Source organism: Centrocercus urophasianus, unplaced genomic scaffold (assembly GCF_019232065.1).
Source record: "Centrocercus urophasianus isolate 14NV4802_14NV808 unplaced genomic scaffold, USGS_Curo_1.0 seq_1, whole genome shotgun sequence".
NCBI lineage: Eukaryota > Metazoa > Chordata > Aves > Galliformes > Phasianidae > Centrocercus > Centrocercus urophasianus.
Window position 1 is genome coordinate 2,978,589 of NW_024884141.1, and position 19,856 is coordinate 2,998,444.

General features: G+C 38.6%; 2 protein-coding genes across 10 annotated transcripts in view; both read left to right on the forward strand.

Annotated features, from left to right (window-relative positions):
* Positions 1–17,205, forward strand: part of FOLH1B (folate hydrolase 1B) — a 29,186-nt gene extending 11,981 nt beyond the window's left edge. For 2 of the 7 annotated variants that reach the window (XM_042815754.1, XM_042816563.1), the window contains 12 exons: positions 172–270; positions 1,062–1,147; positions 2,608–2,727; positions 4,000–4,082; positions 4,339–4,402; positions 4,961–5,028; positions 6,329–6,420; positions 7,203–7,293; positions 8,089–8,353; positions 8,422–8,527; positions 10,595–10,687; positions 11,697–13,163. In XM_042815754.1, the coding sequence (XP_042671688.1) occupies positions 172–270; positions 1,062–1,147; positions 2,608–2,727; positions 4,000–4,082; positions 4,339–4,402; positions 4,961–5,028; positions 6,329–6,420; positions 7,203–7,293; positions 8,089–8,353; positions 8,422–8,527; positions 10,595–10,687; positions 11,697–11,886 (1,357 nt within the window). In that variant the 3' untranslated portion in view covers positions 11,887–13,163. Of the gene's footprint in view, positions 1–171; positions 271–1,061; positions 1,148–2,607; positions 2,728–3,999; positions 4,083–4,338; positions 4,403–4,960; positions 5,029–6,328; positions 6,421–7,202; positions 7,294–8,088; positions 8,354–8,421; positions 8,528–8,553; positions 8,786–10,594; positions 10,688–11,696; positions 13,164–17,065 lie in introns of those variants that run through there. The other 5 variants (XR_006168263.1, XM_042814554.1, XM_042818185.1 and 2 more) reach the window with 5 other exon arrangements.
* Positions 17,122–19,856, forward strand: part of LOC122160638 (N-acetylated-alpha-linked acidic dipeptidase 2-like) — a 28,921-nt gene continuing 26,186 nt past the window's right edge. For 2 of the 3 annotated variants that reach the window (XM_042819819.1, XM_042820606.1), the window contains exon 1: positions 19,062–19,168. In XM_042819819.1, the coding sequence (XP_042675753.1) occupies positions 19,137–19,168 (32 nt within the window). In that variant the 5' untranslated portion in view covers positions 19,062–19,136. Of the gene's footprint in view, positions 17,236–19,056; positions 19,169–19,856 lie in introns of those variants that run through there. The other variant, XM_042822982.1, reaches the window with a different exon arrangement.

Genomic DNA, 19,856 nt, shown 5'->3' on the forward strand with positions numbered 1-19,856 from the left:
GTAGATTAGTCATCTTTGAAACCTTATGCTATAAAATGTTTAAGACAGTGACCATCACTGTGGTCTGCATTTGCATGGCTCTGAGAAAAATCTGTTTTCTGCTTCCTTGTTTGTGTTTGGTGCTAAGATGATTGTAATAACAATGATACTACATGTTTCTTTTCATAACAGTAATATGGGAGGATCTGCAGCACCGCATAGTAGCTGGAAAGGAAATTTGAATGTGTCTTACAATGTTGGTCCTGGTTTCACAACAAATTATTCTACAAGGTAAGTTCTGTTTCATAAGGAAAACATGTTTGGGATTGGAGAAAAAAAATTGGTAGAGCAATACAATTTGACTGAAGATACAATGGTCAAAGTTATATGCATTGTTCCTTTGATTTTGGCCATTTCCTGGGCTGAGCTGCTCTCTGCAAAGCTGCAATAGATTCACATCTAATTGGGCTCACATGACTGAATTGCTTTAGTTTTAAGCTAATATTGAGCCAAGTTCATTTGACAGTCATCTAGCTTTTGGCAAGCTATTTGAATAGACGGGTTACTTTTTCAGAACAGAACCTATGTATTTGAAATTCTTGTTGGACTGGCTTTTGATCTTACCTTTTGCCATGTATAAAACAATATTAACCTACACTTTTAAGATTTCCAGAAAAAAATGCTGGAAGTGCAGTGTCATTTTTATTAACTCAGATTTATGTTTAAGTAAATAATTACAGTTTAGGATCAATTCCAGGCATTTCACTATTGGCTGAACTACTGTATTGACTTCATATGAACCATTTGACCTTTTGTTTTTTAGTCAAACCTCTTCTTCCAGAAAAAATATGCAGGCATCTTTGAGGATGAGCTGTTGTACCTCCATCTGTGTTGTGGATAAACAGAGTCTGTGACACAACTCAGTTCATCTGATTTTCTGGTGTCTGAGGTGCCACATCAGTACGAACATGCAGACTGTGCTGAATTCATTACAGTTTATTCTGTATGCTTTTTAAAGGTGTTGATGCTTTATTATGTAATCTGATTAACTTTTTCTTTGGATTTTTTTCCCAACGTACCAGAAAGGTAAAAATGCACATTCATAGCAACAACAAAATAACAAGAATTTACAATGTGATTGGTACCATCAGAGGCACAGTGGAACCAGGTAAAGTTATTTGTCTTCAGTGGAGTAGCTAGAAAGGGGAAATGAGGAAGATAGTTTTCTCTGAAATACTGCTTTGTGTGATACTTGGTGTTGAAATACTTGCTGTGTCAGATTTCGTACAGTTAACAGTACAAGTGCTGAGTTCCAAAGGGAGAGTCATACTCTAGACAGAATATTTGTCTTCAAACAAGTAGTTTTGCAACTGAAGGAATACTCTTAAATGGATATTTTTCCCTATGAACTAGGGAATGATATTGCCAGTTGAAGGAATTCAAAACCAAATGGAAATGGTTCAAAACCAGGTTTTCCGTTCCACCTGAATACATCGTTTCCACCACTGTTGCCTGATCGCCTGTCTTATAGTTTTCTGCAGCCAATGTTATATTTACACATAAAAAAGCATAAATAGAGACATCCCTGGAATGATGAATTCATTTAATGTGTAACTGCAGCCCTTCCCTGTTCTCTGAAACACAACTGCTGACCATATTACAGTATCACAGCTATCTAGTCTGACTTTGATCATATTAATCACATTTCCATCACGTTGAACACCTTTTTATGACTGACTATATACATACTCACAGATACACATGCTTCCAATGCTGGGAGTCAGCATGATGTACAGAAATACACACGCTATTGTAAAATGTGAAAAGATGCATCTATTTTCAGAGGCAAACCACAGAATTTCTAGTAGTAGAAGTAATGTTATGAAATTTAGGAGATCTTATGTCCTATGGCCTTGAATTGTTTGACAAGTTTTGTAGCACTGGCTGAAAATGTAGAAAAATGTCTGGATGTTAAAAATATCTTTTACCTTTACATTATGTGTGATACAAACTAGTAAGTTTTGTTACCTAACACATACATGAAAAACTAGAAATAAGTTCCAGTCCTGCTGTGTCCAGTTCTGGGCTCCTCAGTTCAAAAAGGACAGGGATCTTCTAGAAAAGGTCTAGTGGAGGTTCACAAAGATGATTAGGAGTCTGGAACATCTCCCCTGTGAGGAAAGGCTGAAAGACCTGCACCTCTTCAGGCTGGAGAAGAGAAGGCTGAGAGTGGATCTCATCACTGTTCATAAATATCTGGAGTGTGAAGCTGATGGGGGCAGGCTCTTTTTGGTGGCATGCAGCAGTACCAGAAGGGGCGGTGGGCAAAAACTGAAACGCAGGAAGTTCCATATGAACACAAGGAAGAATTTACTGTGGGAGTGATGAGCACTGGAGCAGGCAACCCAGAAAAGTTGTGGAGTCTCCTGCTCTGGAGATATTCAAGACCTATCTGGATGCCTTCCTGTGTAACCTGTTCTGTACGGAACCTGCTTTAGCAGGGGAGTTGTACTCTGTGATCTCTAAATTTCCCTTCCAGCCACTACAGTTCTATGATTCTGTGTGTAATTAACTCTATAGCAGGAAAACAATGGTTTTTTTTCTAAGTAAACTTCCGTATTTTTCTAGATAGATATGTCATCCTGGGAGGCCACCGTGACTCATGGGTATTTGGTGGCATTGATCCTCAGAGTGGAGCAGCTGTGGTTCATGAGATTGTGAGGAGCTTTGGAAAACTGAAAAAAGAAGGTAATTGTCATGAGGGAATAAAGCACACAAAAAAACACCGCTTTCGTCAGTGTCTGCAGATATCTCTGAGATTTAAGCATGTACTTAAACTTAGATTTATTTATCTCTGATCTCTCAAAGAAGCACATTGCTCTGCAGCTCTTAATTAATCACACTTACAATCTCAGTATCTCTGTATTACATCTATTCAAGAGAAAATATACCTGAAGAAAAGCGAAAGTCAAACCATAAGTTATGAGAAGGATAGTAAAATAAATATGACATTCAGATAAAGTTGATTTCTGTTTACTTGATGTTGATCATCCTGGGAGTTTGAATGATGCTATAAAATTGATACTGTGGTGAACTGATTAATACTTCAGCAGGGCAGCATTGAAAGTATTCTGTTCACTTGACTGATCTGGAGACAGACCCAAATACGAATAAAATCTGTGTGATGCAAAGAATGAGCTGTGCAAACATAGTAGGAGGTAATAGTTTTAAAAATGCCTCCTACCTAGTTGTATTATAATAGGAGAAGAATATTAAATGTACCAGATTTCTGTTGTTGTCAGAGCAAATGCTGATATCTCCGATTAAACTCAAGTAGTGTGTTACAGGAGCTTCTTTTGCCTTGCCATTGCATTATAAACCTATTAGCACTCCGTTTTCTCCTCTTTCCCTTGCAGTTATTGAATGTCAGGGGACACTCTTTGCAATGCAAGCTTAAATTAAAAAAGAAAAAAAAGTTATAAGGGGCAAACGAATGAAAGATTCCAGTATCCTCAAACTTTGTGCAAAGTTGGAGAGGCAAGGCAGTACATTAGAAAGGCAAGCCTGCTGCATTTAGCCTGGGTTTGAATGAACTTCAAGTGAAATAACTTTGTTTTGAAGATGATCTAGGTATGGAAATCTGATATTTGTGAAGCAGGTCAAAGAAATTGAGTACTAGATGTGACAACTTTCCAAATACAACTTTTTTACAATCGTTTTACAGTGTGCAGTGTGCACTAAGTTGAAATGAGCAAATAGAAAAGCTTTCTTTCAAGAATTTATGCACAGACATTCTTTTTTCTTGTTCAGTTTTAAATTTGAGGAAATTCTGTCAAGAGGAGAAGTGTACATGATATTAAAGTGTGAGACTGCTAAAAAATAACAAAGCTTTATTAGATTAGAGAGAAAATTATATTTAAAGTTCCTCTTTTTCCACAAATCAGGATTAAAGATGAACACCTCAGAAATGACATGAGCTGTTTTTATTTTGGTAATACACTTTTTATGGTCTTATTGCAGGATGGAGGCCACGGAGAACAGTGATATTTGCAAGCTGGGATGCAGAGGAGTTTGGCTTGTTAGGATCAACAGAGTGGGCTGAGGTAAATTGATGTGGCTACAAGACAAGTGTTCATAATGACATATCTTTAAGAAATCTGTTTAAGAAAGCAGCACTTCCTCTCTCAATTGCTCTCTGTCTGTCTTACATACATACAGTTTTCCTTACAGACTCCCCAAGGTAGATCTGTTCAGTGCAGATCATACGACCTTACCTGAAACAGCTGTTACTTCTGTGGTCAGAAAAACTGTTCTGAGGAGAAAAGTTTATCAACATTTTCTTTCTGTTTTCCTTCTCAGGAAAATGCCAAACTGTTGCAGTCACGAGGAGTGGCTTATATCAATGCAGATTCTTCCATTGAAGGTATATTGTTTTGGCTTGCATTTTGTAGAAATGCAAGAGATGCATGTAGAAATGCAGAGATGGCATGTATGGATGACTGGGAGGCAGTTTGACTTAGAAATCTGTGAAAGCCTCAACATGATAATATTGTTGAGTTAATGTTATAGTGAATGTGGAAGGAAATGGTGACCTAGAATTGTAAAGCATCCTTCAGATATTCCATTGCTGGTGCTTTAGGGAAGAAGTACCTTATAGCAGCTGTATTATCTGGGGAGTCATGGTGAGCAACAATTGTTGTGCCTCTGTCAGCACTTCTGTAGCAACTCAGTAGGGTCTACATCCCCTCTCATAATGTTTGTAACCAGCATGGGGGCATAAGAAATGCTCTTATGGTTGCTTAAGAAGTTGGTCTGTAATTCATCCTAACTAACTCAAAGGAGAAGAGCATCTCTACAGGAAGAATCAGCTTGTTTCTTGTAGAGTGTGTAATTTTCTAATGTCTTTCTTATTAACTAATAGTGGCACAAGGCTTCAGTTGAACTTCCTTCTTCATATGAATATTTTTGTTCTGTTTTTCAGGAAACTATACGCTAAGAGTGGATTGCACACCACTGATGTACAAACTGGTGTACAGTGTGACCAAAGAGGTAATATTGCTTTAAATTTGTAGCCACAACATTCACTGTTTGTTTACTGGATGGGGCTTAGTGTATAAAATATGATGTCATGTTGCTTTCTTTTCTACCAAGGTAAAGGAAGTGTGTTTTCTGGCAATTGAAAGACAACAAATACAATTTAACTCTGTTAAAATTAGATGCCCAGTTAAAGATATTTCTGTCTGGAGCTGTGGAAGAGCTGATCACCTGCAGTTCCCATGGTAACTTGTGCTGAATGTGAGTGTTCAGAACTGCAGAAAATCAGGTCATTAGAGCCTTACTTTGGACACCAGAGCCATCATTAAATTGTTGACCTAAATACCAGTAAACATGGTTGCATAACCCTTCCTTGAGCTGGAAAGCAGCAACAAAGGCCGATTAATGCATGTTACTACACCCTGTTGGTAGCTGGGGTCTGAAGAGATCACTCATCAGAAAGGAGGTTGTGTAACACCGTCCAAAATTAACCTGCGGCAGAAAATGTTAACACGCTTGTTTAGGCAGTTAGCTCCATGTCCAAATAGCCAAGCATATTTTATTTTGATTGCTATCATGGAGTCATTCTTACAAATATATTAAAACAAAAATAGAGAGTAAAAAAATTTTAATACAGTAAAAGCAATGAAACCTCAGCTGCCCATCAGTGAAGAGAAAGCTGAAAAATATACAGTGTTTATTGTGCTCACTAATCTGGGAAGTAGTCTGAAAATAGTGATAGGAATGAACTAATAATAATTAGTTAATAATAATACACAATAATACTTGTGTAGCTCTGTAGCAGTAATAATGATGGAAGCACTCAGTGCTGCACACTTTGTCCTTCTAAAGTCACTACTCTATCTCTGGAAATCCTTGTTTTGAACCGAAACAAGGAAAAAAACAATTTTAAATTAAACCAAGACAGAATTCTTTGAAATTTCCTGCCAGATTGAAGCAAGAAGCTTTTTTTTCCCCCCAATTATTAATTAATTAAATTAATTAACTTAGTATTTAAATTAAATGACTGAACATCTCATTAAAAGTATCAGAATGTAAATATTGACATGAAGTGTTCTGCTTTTCTTGTGTTTTCTTTCACTTAAAATAACTTATTTTTAGGAAATAAAATATTCCTTTGAAAAATGTGCATTTAAAAGTTTGAACTGGAAATGTAGAAAGGATGAGGGATTATGACTTTTATTTATTCATTATCCTAAGCCATAGGCTTTGAGTGATGGCCAGTTTTAGTTTCATTGACTGGTAATATTTAAAACTGTACCTTTTGTCTTTTTTTGCAATATATATTTTCTAGATACCAAGTCCTGATGAAGGGTTTGAAGGAAAATCTCTTTATGAGAGCTGGTATAAAAAAAATCCATCAACAGACTATAAAGAGGTCCCCAGGTTAGTGACAAAAGAAAATGAAGACAATGCCTTAACTTACAGCAGCTTGTAGTTGTAGTTAAAGAAGTACCTACTTGAAAAACTGAGCACTTGAATGAAACAGTGTGATTTTCAACAGATACAGATTTCAGAGTCTGATTGCCACTGATACAGTATTGTACAACACTTACATGAACTTGGACTTGTTGCATCAACAGCTTTGTGAGTTAAAAGTAGTGTTGGCATAGTTTAGAGATGCAGACACATAAAGTATGTGAAAGGCAGTGGCAGGAGCACTAGATGATTACACAATAGCATTCCCTTGCAGTTTCTTCCAGTTACCTGGCAGGCCTCTGAATTTCTATGGCTACGGAGCACACCAAGCAGGTTTTTGCAGTACTGTCCTTCAGAATTTACTGAATCTAAGAAACTGATTCTCTTATGTGAAGCCATGCTAGTACTGTTGTGTTTTTTTCTCAGTTGAGAGACTGGAAATAATGAAAGTTCAGCAGGAAGAAGGTGTTTTGGTCTTCTTAATTATTAAAGGCAGTGAGTTAAATTTTCCCCTTTAATGTTTTCTCTGCAATGGCTCTGTCCTCGTAAGAATACAGTTGTTGGTAGGAGATGAATACAGTGCAGGTTTTCAGGGAATTTGTGGTGTGTTGAAAGAAAGAACGTTCTAGGGAAAGATTATGTAGTGACTGTAGCAGGAGAATAAATAGCTATCTCAGTACTTGGAAACAAACTAGGAAATGTATGTTGAGTATTGTCACTCAAGGCATTTTCTTCTTTCTTGTTAAAAGAATAAATAAACTGGGTTCTGGCAATGACTTTGAGGTCTTTTTTCAACGTCTTGGCATCGCTTCAGGCAGAGCACGTTACAGTAAAAACTGGGTAAGTCTGCATCTTAGTAATGGCATCTCCCTTGCAATTGCCTGAATAATAACTGTAAATGAGCCATTCACAGTGGTAGCTTTTTTGAATAGTTCAGTTTTCTGTGTCAGCGTGGAGTCTCAGTTCCTAACTAGAGCTCTACATGATACTATGCTACAAATAATTAATAAACAGGACTTGTCAACTTGGTGTCAATCAGACAAGAGAAGAGGAATTTTATTTAGAGTAAGTGGATGTACTCAAAATTACTTATGGTTCAGGAAGGGTTCAGTGGCTTATGATGCCTTTCAGATGAATTTGATGGCTTATGAAGCTTTGAATTCAGCAGTAATTCATGTTTTGTGAAGAATATAGGGTCGACTCTGGTTCATGGTATGAAAACAACTGAGAAATGTTTGAGAAGCAATCCATTAAATTTAGTCTTTTCCTGTGAAAAAGCTCAGCCAAAGTCGTAAACAGAAATAACTACTGAGATCCAAAGAGAGGAAGGGCAAATTCACATTAATTCAGAAACTAGAAGTTGTGTCTGTTCTTGGCTATCTTCTTTAGGCCCAGTTCCAGGTCAGTGGAAAGAGCTTCTCACCGTAACCATTTCATCATAAGCAGATGTCTAGAGCTAGCTCCACCACTGAACAGTTCTTCCCATGTGATTGTCCATAGTGGCTACAGCGTAGTAGTGTGACCTGAACACTTAACTTTACTGTGCCTTAAATCCTACAGCCAAGCTTTTCAAACAAACAGAAAGTATCTGTAGCTGACTTGAATAATGAATTTGTTTGATTTTGTTTGTTTCAGAATGTAGAAAAATATAGCAGCTATCCAGTTTACCACAGTGTGTATGAAACCTATGAAATTGTGGAAAGATTTTATGATCCCTCTTTCAAGAATCATCTGACAGTAGCTCAGGTACGGGGAGGGTTGGTGTTTGAATTGGCCAACTCTATTCTGCTTCCTTTTGACTGTAGAGATTATGCAACAGCTCTGAGCAGCTATGCTCATGTCATCTATAACATGTCAAGGAATCATGAGGAAGAACTGGCAGCATACAATGTATCCTTTGGTAGGTATAATCTTTTAATTCCTCTGTTAATTGTAGCGATGCCTTATTTTAATTTATAAGCCTTCCAGTTCCTTCCTTTCTGCTCCTTCCAGATGCTCTCTTTTCAGCTGTGAAGAATTTTACAGAAGTTGCTGATAGCTTTCATGATAGACTGCAACAAATAGATATCAACAAGTAAGTTTAACTGTTTTTTCTTCCAGCCAAGTCTTCGTAGTCCTCTGGGCTCAGAGGGCATTGTCTTTGCTTGCATTGAGTCCCCTGAATAACCATGATGACCAATGGCAGGTGGCCATTTGAAGTCCTTATGGGCTCTTGTCTTTAAGGATCTGATTATTCTAAGAAACATAATATGGAAGTGTTGAACTAGTGGGCATCAGAGAGACACTGGAGAGCCTGGAAATCTAGCCATTTTCTCTTTGAAAAGTATCCAAGGTAATGAATGTCAGTTCTGCTCAGGAGGAGCACTTGGGTGGTGCATGGTTGTGACACAAAAGTATACTTCTTTTATGTATATGTAGACGTATGTTACATTTCATGGGAAGGGTGGAGCTTAGCCAGAAGCTTGCCCTTGTGGAATACTAAGAGTAAAAGCCCTATTTTTAATTGTGGCAACTTTGAAGAGAGATAAATTTATGTAAAATATTAGATTTATGACATATGGCATATCTGAGACATTTTTCTGGGCCTCATAATGCTATGGTGCTTATATCATGTTATTTGAAAAAAGGTTAGTTTGCATAAGCAGAAAAAATGACTTTTAAGCTAATTAATTCATTTTCTGTTTTGTGCTGCATTTGCAAATCATAACTTCCCTCCCGACTTTGTTAGATCTCTTCTGCTTTAGTTATTTTGATTTTGTAACTCCTGTCAGATACCAAGCTTACACATTTGTAAATTTCAATGTATTTGTTTTCCTGAATCACTAAAATGTGTCCGTAAACATAGCTGAAGTTTCAAAGTAAATATAGAAGAAAACACTTTACCATTAATCTTTGTGACTCAGTAACATGTCTTGATAATTCTGCAGCACAGTTGCAAATGAGAAAATTCAGTCTAAAATCATTTTACTGATGATTGACCTAAATATAAACATTAATTCAGCCAACCAGATTCAGTTTATATCTGTATCAGTGTAAGCTTGAAACAATTTCATTGACAGTTGTAGAATTACTGCAGGCTTACAGTGATAGAAAATTCACCACTTTTTCTTGGTGAGTGCTTTTGAAGCTTTACAGTAAGTTACTTTGAATGTGAACTATCAAACTCAGATATAGTCAGCATATTCTCCTTCACAGTTCTTCTATTTGTTAAGCATCAGTAGTATGCCCAGAGCTATTCAGAGCACACAGAAACAGATGGTCTGTGCTCCAGGGAATTTGCAGTCTGCTATCAGAAAAGCAAAATTCTTGGATTACTCAAAAGATGATTCTAATGTTCCTGTTTCTCAGAGGTGATTTTATATAAATGCTAATGTGATTTTACGGAAGTAATTTGGTGTTGACTGGCTTTTTGGAAAATGGAGTCTTCTATAAAAGAAGAGAATGGTCTATCTAAGCATCCTAACAAAAAGGAGGGAATAAAATAAAGCATGAAAGAAAATACCTGAAAGTCTGTCTTCTTTGACAATATTCCTTGGTCTGTAGAACAGCTTTAAAAGACTTTCAGGTCTTTTCTCTCCTCTGGGGAGACCTCATTGTGGCCTTGATTGGAGCATATAAACAGGGGGGGGAACGGCTTTTTACAGGGTGAAATAGGACAAGGGGGAATGGTTTTAAACTGAGACAGGGGAGGTTTAGGTTAGATATTAGGAGGAAGTTTTTCACCCAGAGGGTGGTGACACACTGGAACAGGCTGCCCAAGGAGGCTGTGGATGCCCCATGCCTGGAGGCATTCAAGGCCAGGCTGGATGTGGCTCTGGGCAGCCTGGTCTGGTGGTTGGCGACCCTGCACATAGCGGGGGGGTTGAAACTAGGGGATCACTGTGGTCCATTTCAACCCATGGCCATTCTATGATTCTATGATTTATACACCAGACTGTCTCACAGTATAGAATAGCATAATTTGCTCATGCAGGTTAGTAGTCATGGTCTGTCTTCTGTGGGCTGTGGTTCAAGTTCAACACCCTGGATCTACTGTCCTTCATATTTCCAGAGCTGTATACATCTCATAGCATGAACAGAGTAAGCAAAAAAATAATTTGTTATATATAGCTGATGTCTTCTTATGTTGTTTTCTTTTTAGCCTGCTTGCTGTTAGATCGTTAAATGATCAAGTCATGTTTCTAGAAAGGGCTTTCATCGATCCACTTGGTTTACCTGGAAGGCCATTTTACAGGTAAGAAAGGGTTACTTTCCACTTTCTGCCTGAAATACTGTATGAGAATTTCTTTGTAATTTATGGATCTCTAAATGAAATTGTAATGACTTTATTGAACATAGTAAAAGTACATTAAATAGGAAAAATAAGGTTGCAAGGGAAACAGTGCTAGGGAAAACTGCACTGAGAGACTCTATACAGAGTGAGTCTTGCTGTAAGCGTATACAAATCAAAAAATCCATTTCCATTGATCTTAGTGTGCTTCTAACCAGATCAGAAAGTTTGGCTCTGGTCCCAATGCAAATTCTCTGGTAAAAATTTTTTAGGAAGCTGTGAATTGGAAGTGACATAGGGTATACTGGAAACATTTAAAATTGGACCCATCGTAGCAGAACAGGCATGCTAGCAAATACATTATGGAGGGCAGTCCTCCAGCAGCAGTGAATTCAGAGTTCTCTCTTCCAGTTCAAGAAATAAATTTTGTTGGAGAGGCAGAATAGCCAAATCAAGTATAAGGATGAAATTAGCTTTTTCATCCTTATACTGCTCTGCATTCTGAATAGTAATCTTTCCAATAAAAAGTAACTGGAGAAGGAGAATGTAAGATTCACAATCGTATCTCTCATGACTTCTGATTAAAAATCTCTTGAGAACAACCTTGTTAGAACATCAACTTTCATACCTCAAAGCATGCCTGTATCTGTCAAAGGCTGTGTATATCTGTGAGAAGAGATGCTGGCTCTTTTTTCCTTTTTTTAATCTTTCCCTTTCTTCTGAAGTGAGGGAAAGGTAAATGCTTAGTCAGTTTTATCTCAAGTCTTCTTAGCTACAAAGTCGTTGAATTTGCATGGAGTAATGTAGCTTGTTTAATTTTCTTTCTTCATAGACTGTAGGCATTGTTGCTACAATGACAATATTTATTTACACCTTCAGTGTCAAGAATTTGACAAAGAATGTGGAAACACCAGATTAAAAAAAAAAAAATTATTTTCCTATTACAGATTTTTTTTTTCCCCCTTAATTACAGACATGTTATCTTTGCTCCAAGCAGCCATAACAAGTATGCAGGAGAATCATTCCCAGGGATCTATGATGCCATGTTTGACATTAAAAACAAAGCTGATCAAGATGAAGCCTGGAAAGAAGTTAAGAGGCAGATCTCCATTGCAGCCTTCACTGTACAGGCAGCAGCAGGAACACTCAAAGAAGTAGCATAAATATCTGCATTATCATCAATGAAGACTATGTTTAACAGTGTGCAGAAGCCTCAAAACCAGAACATTTGAAAACACTAAGACAATTACTAGAAGTGCCACAAAACCCAAACAGTCTTGTTCTTTCTTATTATTATAACCAAGTGGAATGCACTTAGCAGTGTTAACAAGGTAATAATGTATTATATAAATTCTGGATAATGGATGCATTATATAAATTCTGAAGTGAAAGTCTGCATTAAAAAACATATTTTCTCTGCTTCACATTTTAAGAATCTCTAGCCAAGGGATTTATTTTCAGAGCTTTCAATTCTGCTTGCTTAATTTTTTATCTTTGTATTTTTTACCTTTGAGTTGCAGATTTGTACTCTGTGACCATCTTTTTGCTTTCCTTTTACATGAAGATTCACATAGAAAGATGGGAAAACTGTTCCATACCATGTGAAGAATGCATTAGGATCATAACAAATTTTGAGCTGCCAGCCCAAAATACTCATACCTATGTTGTATTATCTTGGCCATACCATAGCATTCTTACTATTAAGACAATTAGAAGAAAAGAAAATTCATCATGTCTCTTGTGTGAAAATTTATTAAATTATTAAAACCGCCGTAGAACCTGTATTTCTGATTTTGGCATGCAGCTTACTCTTACACCAAGCTGCTGAAGGGACAACTGAAATCGATGGAGAAGACTCAGAAAACCAGGTCAATTCATCTGACAGTCTGCCACTGCAGGAATTCAATAATATTTCTGTGAAATTTGATTTGTTATTTCATCTGAGTCCTCCACCATTTCTTAGAAGATTCATCTGGTGGATTTCAGTGTAGTGATTTTTTATTTTCCATAACAATTAATTTATTCTTAACAATTCTTCTCACATTAAAAACCTTTGTTGTTAGATCATTTTACATGGCAGCTACTCTTTCTCAAAATAATTCAGTTTATCAGGTAGTGGGAAGTGCTCTTGCAACCACAGTTGTTACCCAGTTGTTTACATATTTCTATGGAATTGATTAAAGCTGGAATAAAAGCATGAAGACACGTTCTCCAAAATCAAGTTGTGTGGATGGGAGGCAATGCTGTCTTAGTTTTATCACTGCTGTCTGCTCCACTGCTCCTTTTGTCAATGAAGCAATGAATCATGATGTTCTATGGTCCAATTCTTGCAAAATTAGTGAGGTTAGTTTCGGTTATCAGTTAAGTTAACCTATAGGATTTTGTGTTTAAAGATCTCTTTTCCCTTCCCTTCCCTTCCCTTCCCTTCCCTTCCCTTCCCTTCCCTTCCCTTCCCTTCCCTTCCCTCTCACCTCTCTCGTTTTATTCTATTCAATTCTGTATTATGAGTTACAACAAATGAGCACAAAATGAAAGAACAGTTTTGTGTGCACTGAGAAATGGCATTTCACATTACTCATTTACTAGGAGGACAGTAAGAAGCACAGGTCACGTGACATTTATGAATGAAGTCAAGGCAACTGGCACATGCCAGCAAATGAAGCATTCAGTTCCTATCAGCCTAGTGGCAAAACAGCAGTTAAATAAACAATAAATAAGCATTCTGAGCCCTGCCTGTTAATATGTTCTTGAGAACTTTGTAACTTTACTGACAAATATTTCCAGTTCAGTGATTCTTAGAGCTCAGAAAACAGCCTGAACCAGCCACATGCACAAGGAGATACATCTTATGAGCAGGTCTCCTAAGACACACTGTGAGAAACCAGATAGAGGAACAGATAGTTTTTAAGCATCTGTTAGATCTGTCGGTGTAGCTCAGGTGTACAGCTGTTATCTAACTGAAGCCCTGAGTGTGGAATCAGGGAGTGGTTGGTGTGTAAATTGGCTTCAGGTTGAAATGGAGCCCTGGAGGTCATCTAGTCCAACCCTACTGTTGTGGGCAGGATACTTTTCACTAGATGGAGCTGCTCCTGGCTCCCTTCCAGCCTGGCCTTCCAGGATGGGACATCCATAGCTTCTCTGGGCAATCTTTTCCAGTGCCTCACCACCCTCATCCTAAAGGATTCCTCCCTTACATCTAATAAAAAAAAAAAAAAAGTCTTTTTTGTTGGACTTCTACAGTGAGTCAAACTTTTAATGCTACTAACTGCTGTTGACCAGATTAACCATTTTGACTCTTAAACTTTGATATTAATCCACAATAATTGGCCAAGAAGGACTACTGAGTTAATTTTTTTACAACTGGTTGTAAATAGGAATAAAAAAGAAAATGTGTTGAATTTACAGTTAGTAAACTGGTTGTATAACTTGAGCAAGTTGTTCATGTAATTACAGATGTTTTCAGCTAGAGATGACCAATAGGGGAATTGTTTACTATAACCAAGAGCTTTGTTCTCTAAATATGCTGTAATGACTACTTGGAAGAAATAACATCGTACTTCCAGACAGCTCTTTGCATGGTCCTTGCAAACACTCATTTTTGATAGTTACAGCAGACAAATTCATTATGTCATTGATTTAAATACAGAAGCAGCTGACTTAAATAGAAGTCAGGAGTTTTATAAGTGTTAAGTAAGCAGAGGGGGGAACCTCTGGCATTATTAAGAGAAACAAGAGAAAAAAAAAAAAGTTTTTTTTATAAAGTACATCTTCTCATATGTCGTTAAACTGAATGCTGTAAAGATTTTCCAAAGAACTCCATGTGACCATACTGTGCACTGTATATCAAATGAAATGAATGTGTTGGAAAAGTAGAACCTATACTTGTATTAAAATTAATCCTTGATGTCAATGTTCGAGCAGTCCCTGGTAGTCAAGTTCTTTGAGACTGGACCTGTGCTTGTCTCTCTGTATGTAAGCTGTTTGAAATTTGCAGCTGGATCACAGACAGTGGTGTGGTGGAGCAGAGTACTCAACTCTGAACAGCTGCTGTCAGTGTGTGTCATTCTTTCATGTGACTCACAGCAGGTCCTGAGGGTAGGGGACTGCAATTCGTAGAGCAACATCATTCAATCAGAGGATTGTAGGGTAATTCAGGCTGGAAGATACATCAGAGGTCTGTAGTGCAAGTTGCTGTTCAATGCAGGATCAGCTCTGAGGGCAGATCAGGTTGCACAGGGCTTCATCTAGTCTGGTCTTAAAGAACTCCAAGGACAGAGACTGCAAAACCAGTCTGTGCAACGTGTACCACTGCTTCAGTCTGTAATGAAGAAAAGCTTTTGCTTCCGTTGATGCCTACTGTTCTTCATGTTTCTTGAAAGACTTTTTGTAGACACCATTCGGTTGCTTTTGGTTTATGCTTAATGTGCAGTTCTTTACTCTTTCTATCTCACTTGGTTTATTCCCCTTGCAGAAGAAAGGCTCAAAGTCTGCAAGCTGAACTTAGCTGCCAGTAATGTAAACTTTATCTGGAATCTGATTAGGGACTTCTGAAGTTCAATATAGCAGTCTCCAACTCAAGGCATCAAAATCTGCTGCCCTTTTAATCTAGCAGTCAGACAGATTGCAGAGGCCATGAGAGAGAGAACTCTGGGGAGACTGAGAAACTGGCAGAGTCAGAAGGGATCTGTTGACTTGAAATTGCAGTTGAGCATTCCTTGACTGCTAAATAAGATGCTCAGTGAGATCTATGCATTTCTGTTTGGAGCAGCTTCTTTTGCCTCCTCATAGATGTGATTTTCCATTCCAGGCATGCTGTATTTCAGCTCTCATATGTCAGGCTCATTTTTCTCTGGCTTCAGTTATTCTTAGATGTTTTAGCATAGTCAAGACATGCCAGTACAACTTTGGCTTTGTGATTTAGTAACGTCTCTTGTGGGCTACTCAGGGCATGTATCATGAAGTAGCAAATGTGCAGGACACAGGCTGCATTTCTTATGCTGCATACTTTAGAATTGGTAGTATGAGCAAGGAAGAGAAAGCAAGGGAATTAAAGAAATAGAAAATGACTGGGATGAGGGGGACAAGAAAATGAGCAGCAAAAAATACTGAAGAGAGCCCCCTCTTCCAGCTTAGGCAACGAGGTGAATGAAAGTGGGTACAGGAGGCATCATTCCATTTCCCTTCTCTTGAAAAATAGTTCAAGCCACTGCCTCTGCACACTCTGTAAGAATCATCTATGTTTCTGCACCCTGTTCCCCCTTCCAGAAGGGAAGATAGCAGCATCTACAAGTTCTGTTATCAAGCGTAAACTCCTGTTTCTCCATCATGAATGGATTTGGCCTTTAGATGTCGCTCTTCTCATCTTCCTGCCAAGTGCGTAGATGGGATAACTAATGTATACTCTTGCAGCATATCAGCAAGTGATTTTAATTCTATATATAGTAGATGTGATCCAGGAGAGAGCCAGCAAAAAAAGTTAGGTAGTAATGCCACTCCTTGAACTGGCCTCCACAGCACACCAAGATTATTGGAGGCACAGATTCATACTATGGTATGCTTGTATTTAAATGAAACATAAGGTACTCTGCATGTGGCCAAACCATGGAGTCTAAGAGCATACCACAGCTAACAACTAATAGTATTAGAACTTTGTCTTAAACTGTAGAAGCCACTGGGTTACTGCTGTATTAAACACAAGATGCCTGATTCAGTCTCTGTATATCTGATATTGTGAAGATATAGAAAGATACAGAAATAAATGTATTTCTTACTGTCTCATTGTTACTATTCTTACCTTCTTCCTCCACTGATGTTACAATCATGTGAGATCTAATTTAGGCATTAATCCCCAAAAGCCCTTGTCACTTTGCTGTCTATTATGTGCCAATCCCACACCTGTGGTGCTATATAAATGCCAGTAATACACCAATATGCTCATTTGTTATATTTTCTGAAGGTGGAAATCCATCTGGCTTGTGTATGTCAAGTGAGATGTCGTGGAAAGTCCTTGCTGTTCAGGATTTGTGATAGTTTATGAGCAGCTGGGAAACGACAGGAAAAAAAAATAAGAAAACTGGACTTGCTTATTGTTCTTGCTTATAGTTTAAACAAAGACATCCAGCCATGTGGCCGCATGCTCAAGTTCATGGCTTTGAGTGGAATAGAATCCCCAAGTCTTGCAACTCTTCTGTATCTCAAGCCTTCTTGAAAGGCCCTTCCTGCTGTGACTGGGATGCTAAGCAGCCTTTCCAGCTATTTCTGATTATTTTCCTCTCGGTACAGTCTGAGACATTTGAAGCACTTGGATACTTGATACTTGGAGCACTGCTGTTTCTTTCACAGGATCTATCTCCTTTGGACCTTTGGGATCGAGCAGTAAGAACAGCGTGCATGTCTGGGTTCCCAGAAAAGCTTTCCTGCCTTCATCCTGAGAAGCTGTCTCGTGGGCAGGCCCTCAGTTCCAGAAAGATCTGCCTTGGCTTCAGTGGCAGCGAGAGAGATACAGAGCCAGGGTAAGTTTCCACAAAAAGAATTGGCTTTTCCCTGGGCTGAGGCTGCATCCTTTCCCACGAAATACTGATGGATTTGGTAGAATTAGACTGTCAAAACTAGATCCTAGGGACCTCATAGTCCAAAATGTAAAAAACTAAAGGATGTAGGAAATCCTTTGGCAACATATCTAAATTGGAAAGTGACATCTGGAAGTGTCCCCATTGGCTAATTTAAGTGTTTATTGCTTGCCAACATAACCACAGATTACAAAGAGGAGCGATTCAATGCTTCCTCAGTAAAGAGAAAGTAATTTTCCCTTCCTCCATTTCATCTTGCGGTCACTTCCACGGATTGTGGTTTCAGCTTGAAACAGGAACTTTCTAAAGCAGAAAGTCCTGATAATTAGTAGAAAATGGTTTTAAAAATAATAGTTAAGCACTGCTTGCTGCACAGCCTTTGTTCTGATACACAGACTGTCTTGTGGGGCGGTTTGCTGTGCTCAGAAAATCCTCCCATTCTCATCGCCGGGTTGCAGCTTCCTAGGCAGGACATGAGCTGAGGATCACCGAAGCTTGAGGCAGCCCTGGTGCCGAGGGGGGAAAGAGGAGGGGGAGAGAAAGGAGGAGAAAGAAGGCAGCAGCTTGCCTGCCCTCTTTGCCTGTCACAGAGCTGCCCGTATGGCCAGGAGCCGGGCCACCCTCTGCACATGGCTGGGCTGCCCTGCGCTGCTGGGCTGCTTTGTGCTGGGCTTTCTCATAGGTGAGTACAGAGCTCTGAGACTCAGCCTGCAGCTCTCGTCCTCCACAGACACTTCTATGCGACCCGTGTCGTGATTAACTTCCCATCTAGGAGCTTGGGCTGCTGTCCAGGGACTTCAGATAACGCACACTTGCACCAAAAGTGTTCATCTCTCAGATTTGTGTCTTTGGGGAGGGAGAGGAATACAGCAGTCACGCTTCAGCAGAAGAGGAGCCACAGTGAGCTGACAGCTCCCTGCAACAGGCAATCCAGAGAGGAGAGGTTAACAGAAGAGTTTGAGATTTACATGACTGCAAAACCTCCAGGATTTTTCTTTCTTTAATTTTTATTTTGTGATTCCTTCTGAAGGTCTATTGAAATGCTCCTATTCTGTTAAAGGAATGCAGACAAGGAGGAGTGCTGTCTAACAGCCAGGAGCGGAGCTGCTGAATTTTCCATTGTGTCCAATGCACTGCACTACAACTTCAGATTCATTTCTGTAGTCACATGCAACATTTGATTTTATGTCTAAAATTGCATGTCTGCATCTGTCCTTTCTAACCTTGTGTTGCAACAGAAGCAAAGGGCTAAAGCATGAAGGAAGGGTATGAAATATAAAAGTTGTTGCTTTCATTTAGGAGATCCCTAAAGAGCAAATTTCTGGTGGTTTTGCTACAGGGGCTTTTGAGTCCTAGGCTTTTGCTTTGAATATGCTTATACACAGGTTTTTAAATACCTGTAAAATTAAGGAAACTTCACACATGATTCAGAATCTATACCATAGTTAAAAACTAACAAGAGATGAATCTGCCTTAAAAATTAACAATATTTACCAGAGGTTTAGCTTATGTTCTTTTAATGATGTCACTTATTTTGCAATTCAGCCAGTGAAATTTTTTTTGCTTCTCTGTTTCACTCCTCTCTTTGAGTCAGCAGGCACTGACAGAGAACACTTTAAGCCCCAATCATCCTCTTGACTTTGATGTGACGCTCTGTACTTGAAGTTCCACGTGGGCCCATATATGTGAGAGCTGGGGCTCTTGCTAAATAGGACCTTTTCAATAATGACTTTTTCATAAATAACTTTTCAAAATGTCTTTCAGGATGGTTTACAAAGCCAACCGAAAAAAACCCCAACTCTTCAGATGTCTTTCAGAATGTGAGACAGAAACTTGTGGATGAAATGAAAGCCGAAAGCATCAAGCGATTCCTTCGGTAAGCCCTGCTCATCTTGCCTTGTGATTAATTTCATCAGCCAGGAAAGCTGGGAAGTGACAACATCAGCTCCAAGAAACAGTCCCTGAAAGCAGAACTGCTAAGATGCATTGAAAATGCCTGGTTTGTGCAGGCTGCCTGGGGAGAGGGGAAGGGAGAGACCCACAACCCTTCTGCTGCTTTCCTCCCCATTTTTGAAACTGTCTTTTCAGCACATGGGTACTTCCCTCAAGCTCTATTGCTTCCAGTGCTCATCATAAAATTTTGCTATGAAGATTTTCTATAGTCTACATCTAAAATAGTACAACTGCTTTTTTCTTCATGATTCTCTGAAGCTCTAGCATCAGAGATGTGAAGAATTTTGTTCTTTGTTCTCCAACAGAGATTATTTTACTTTATTTGGTAAAGACTGATTACTATTAATTACATTTGATTGATAATCTGTCCAGTGTGTCCTTAATTTTTCAGTATAAGCAATAATCCAGTTAATCCAGTTAGTCCAAGTAGAAAATCTATACATTCAAAAGGTTATAATGCTTGCATGCCACTGAGTTATGTGTGTAGTTACAATTTGGAACAAATGATGATGAAGAGAGGTGGCTCAGGTTTGATATTAGGAAAAATTTCACCTCAGGTAGAGTGAAGTATTGGCACAGGCTGCCCAGGGAGGGTGTGCAGTCACCATCCC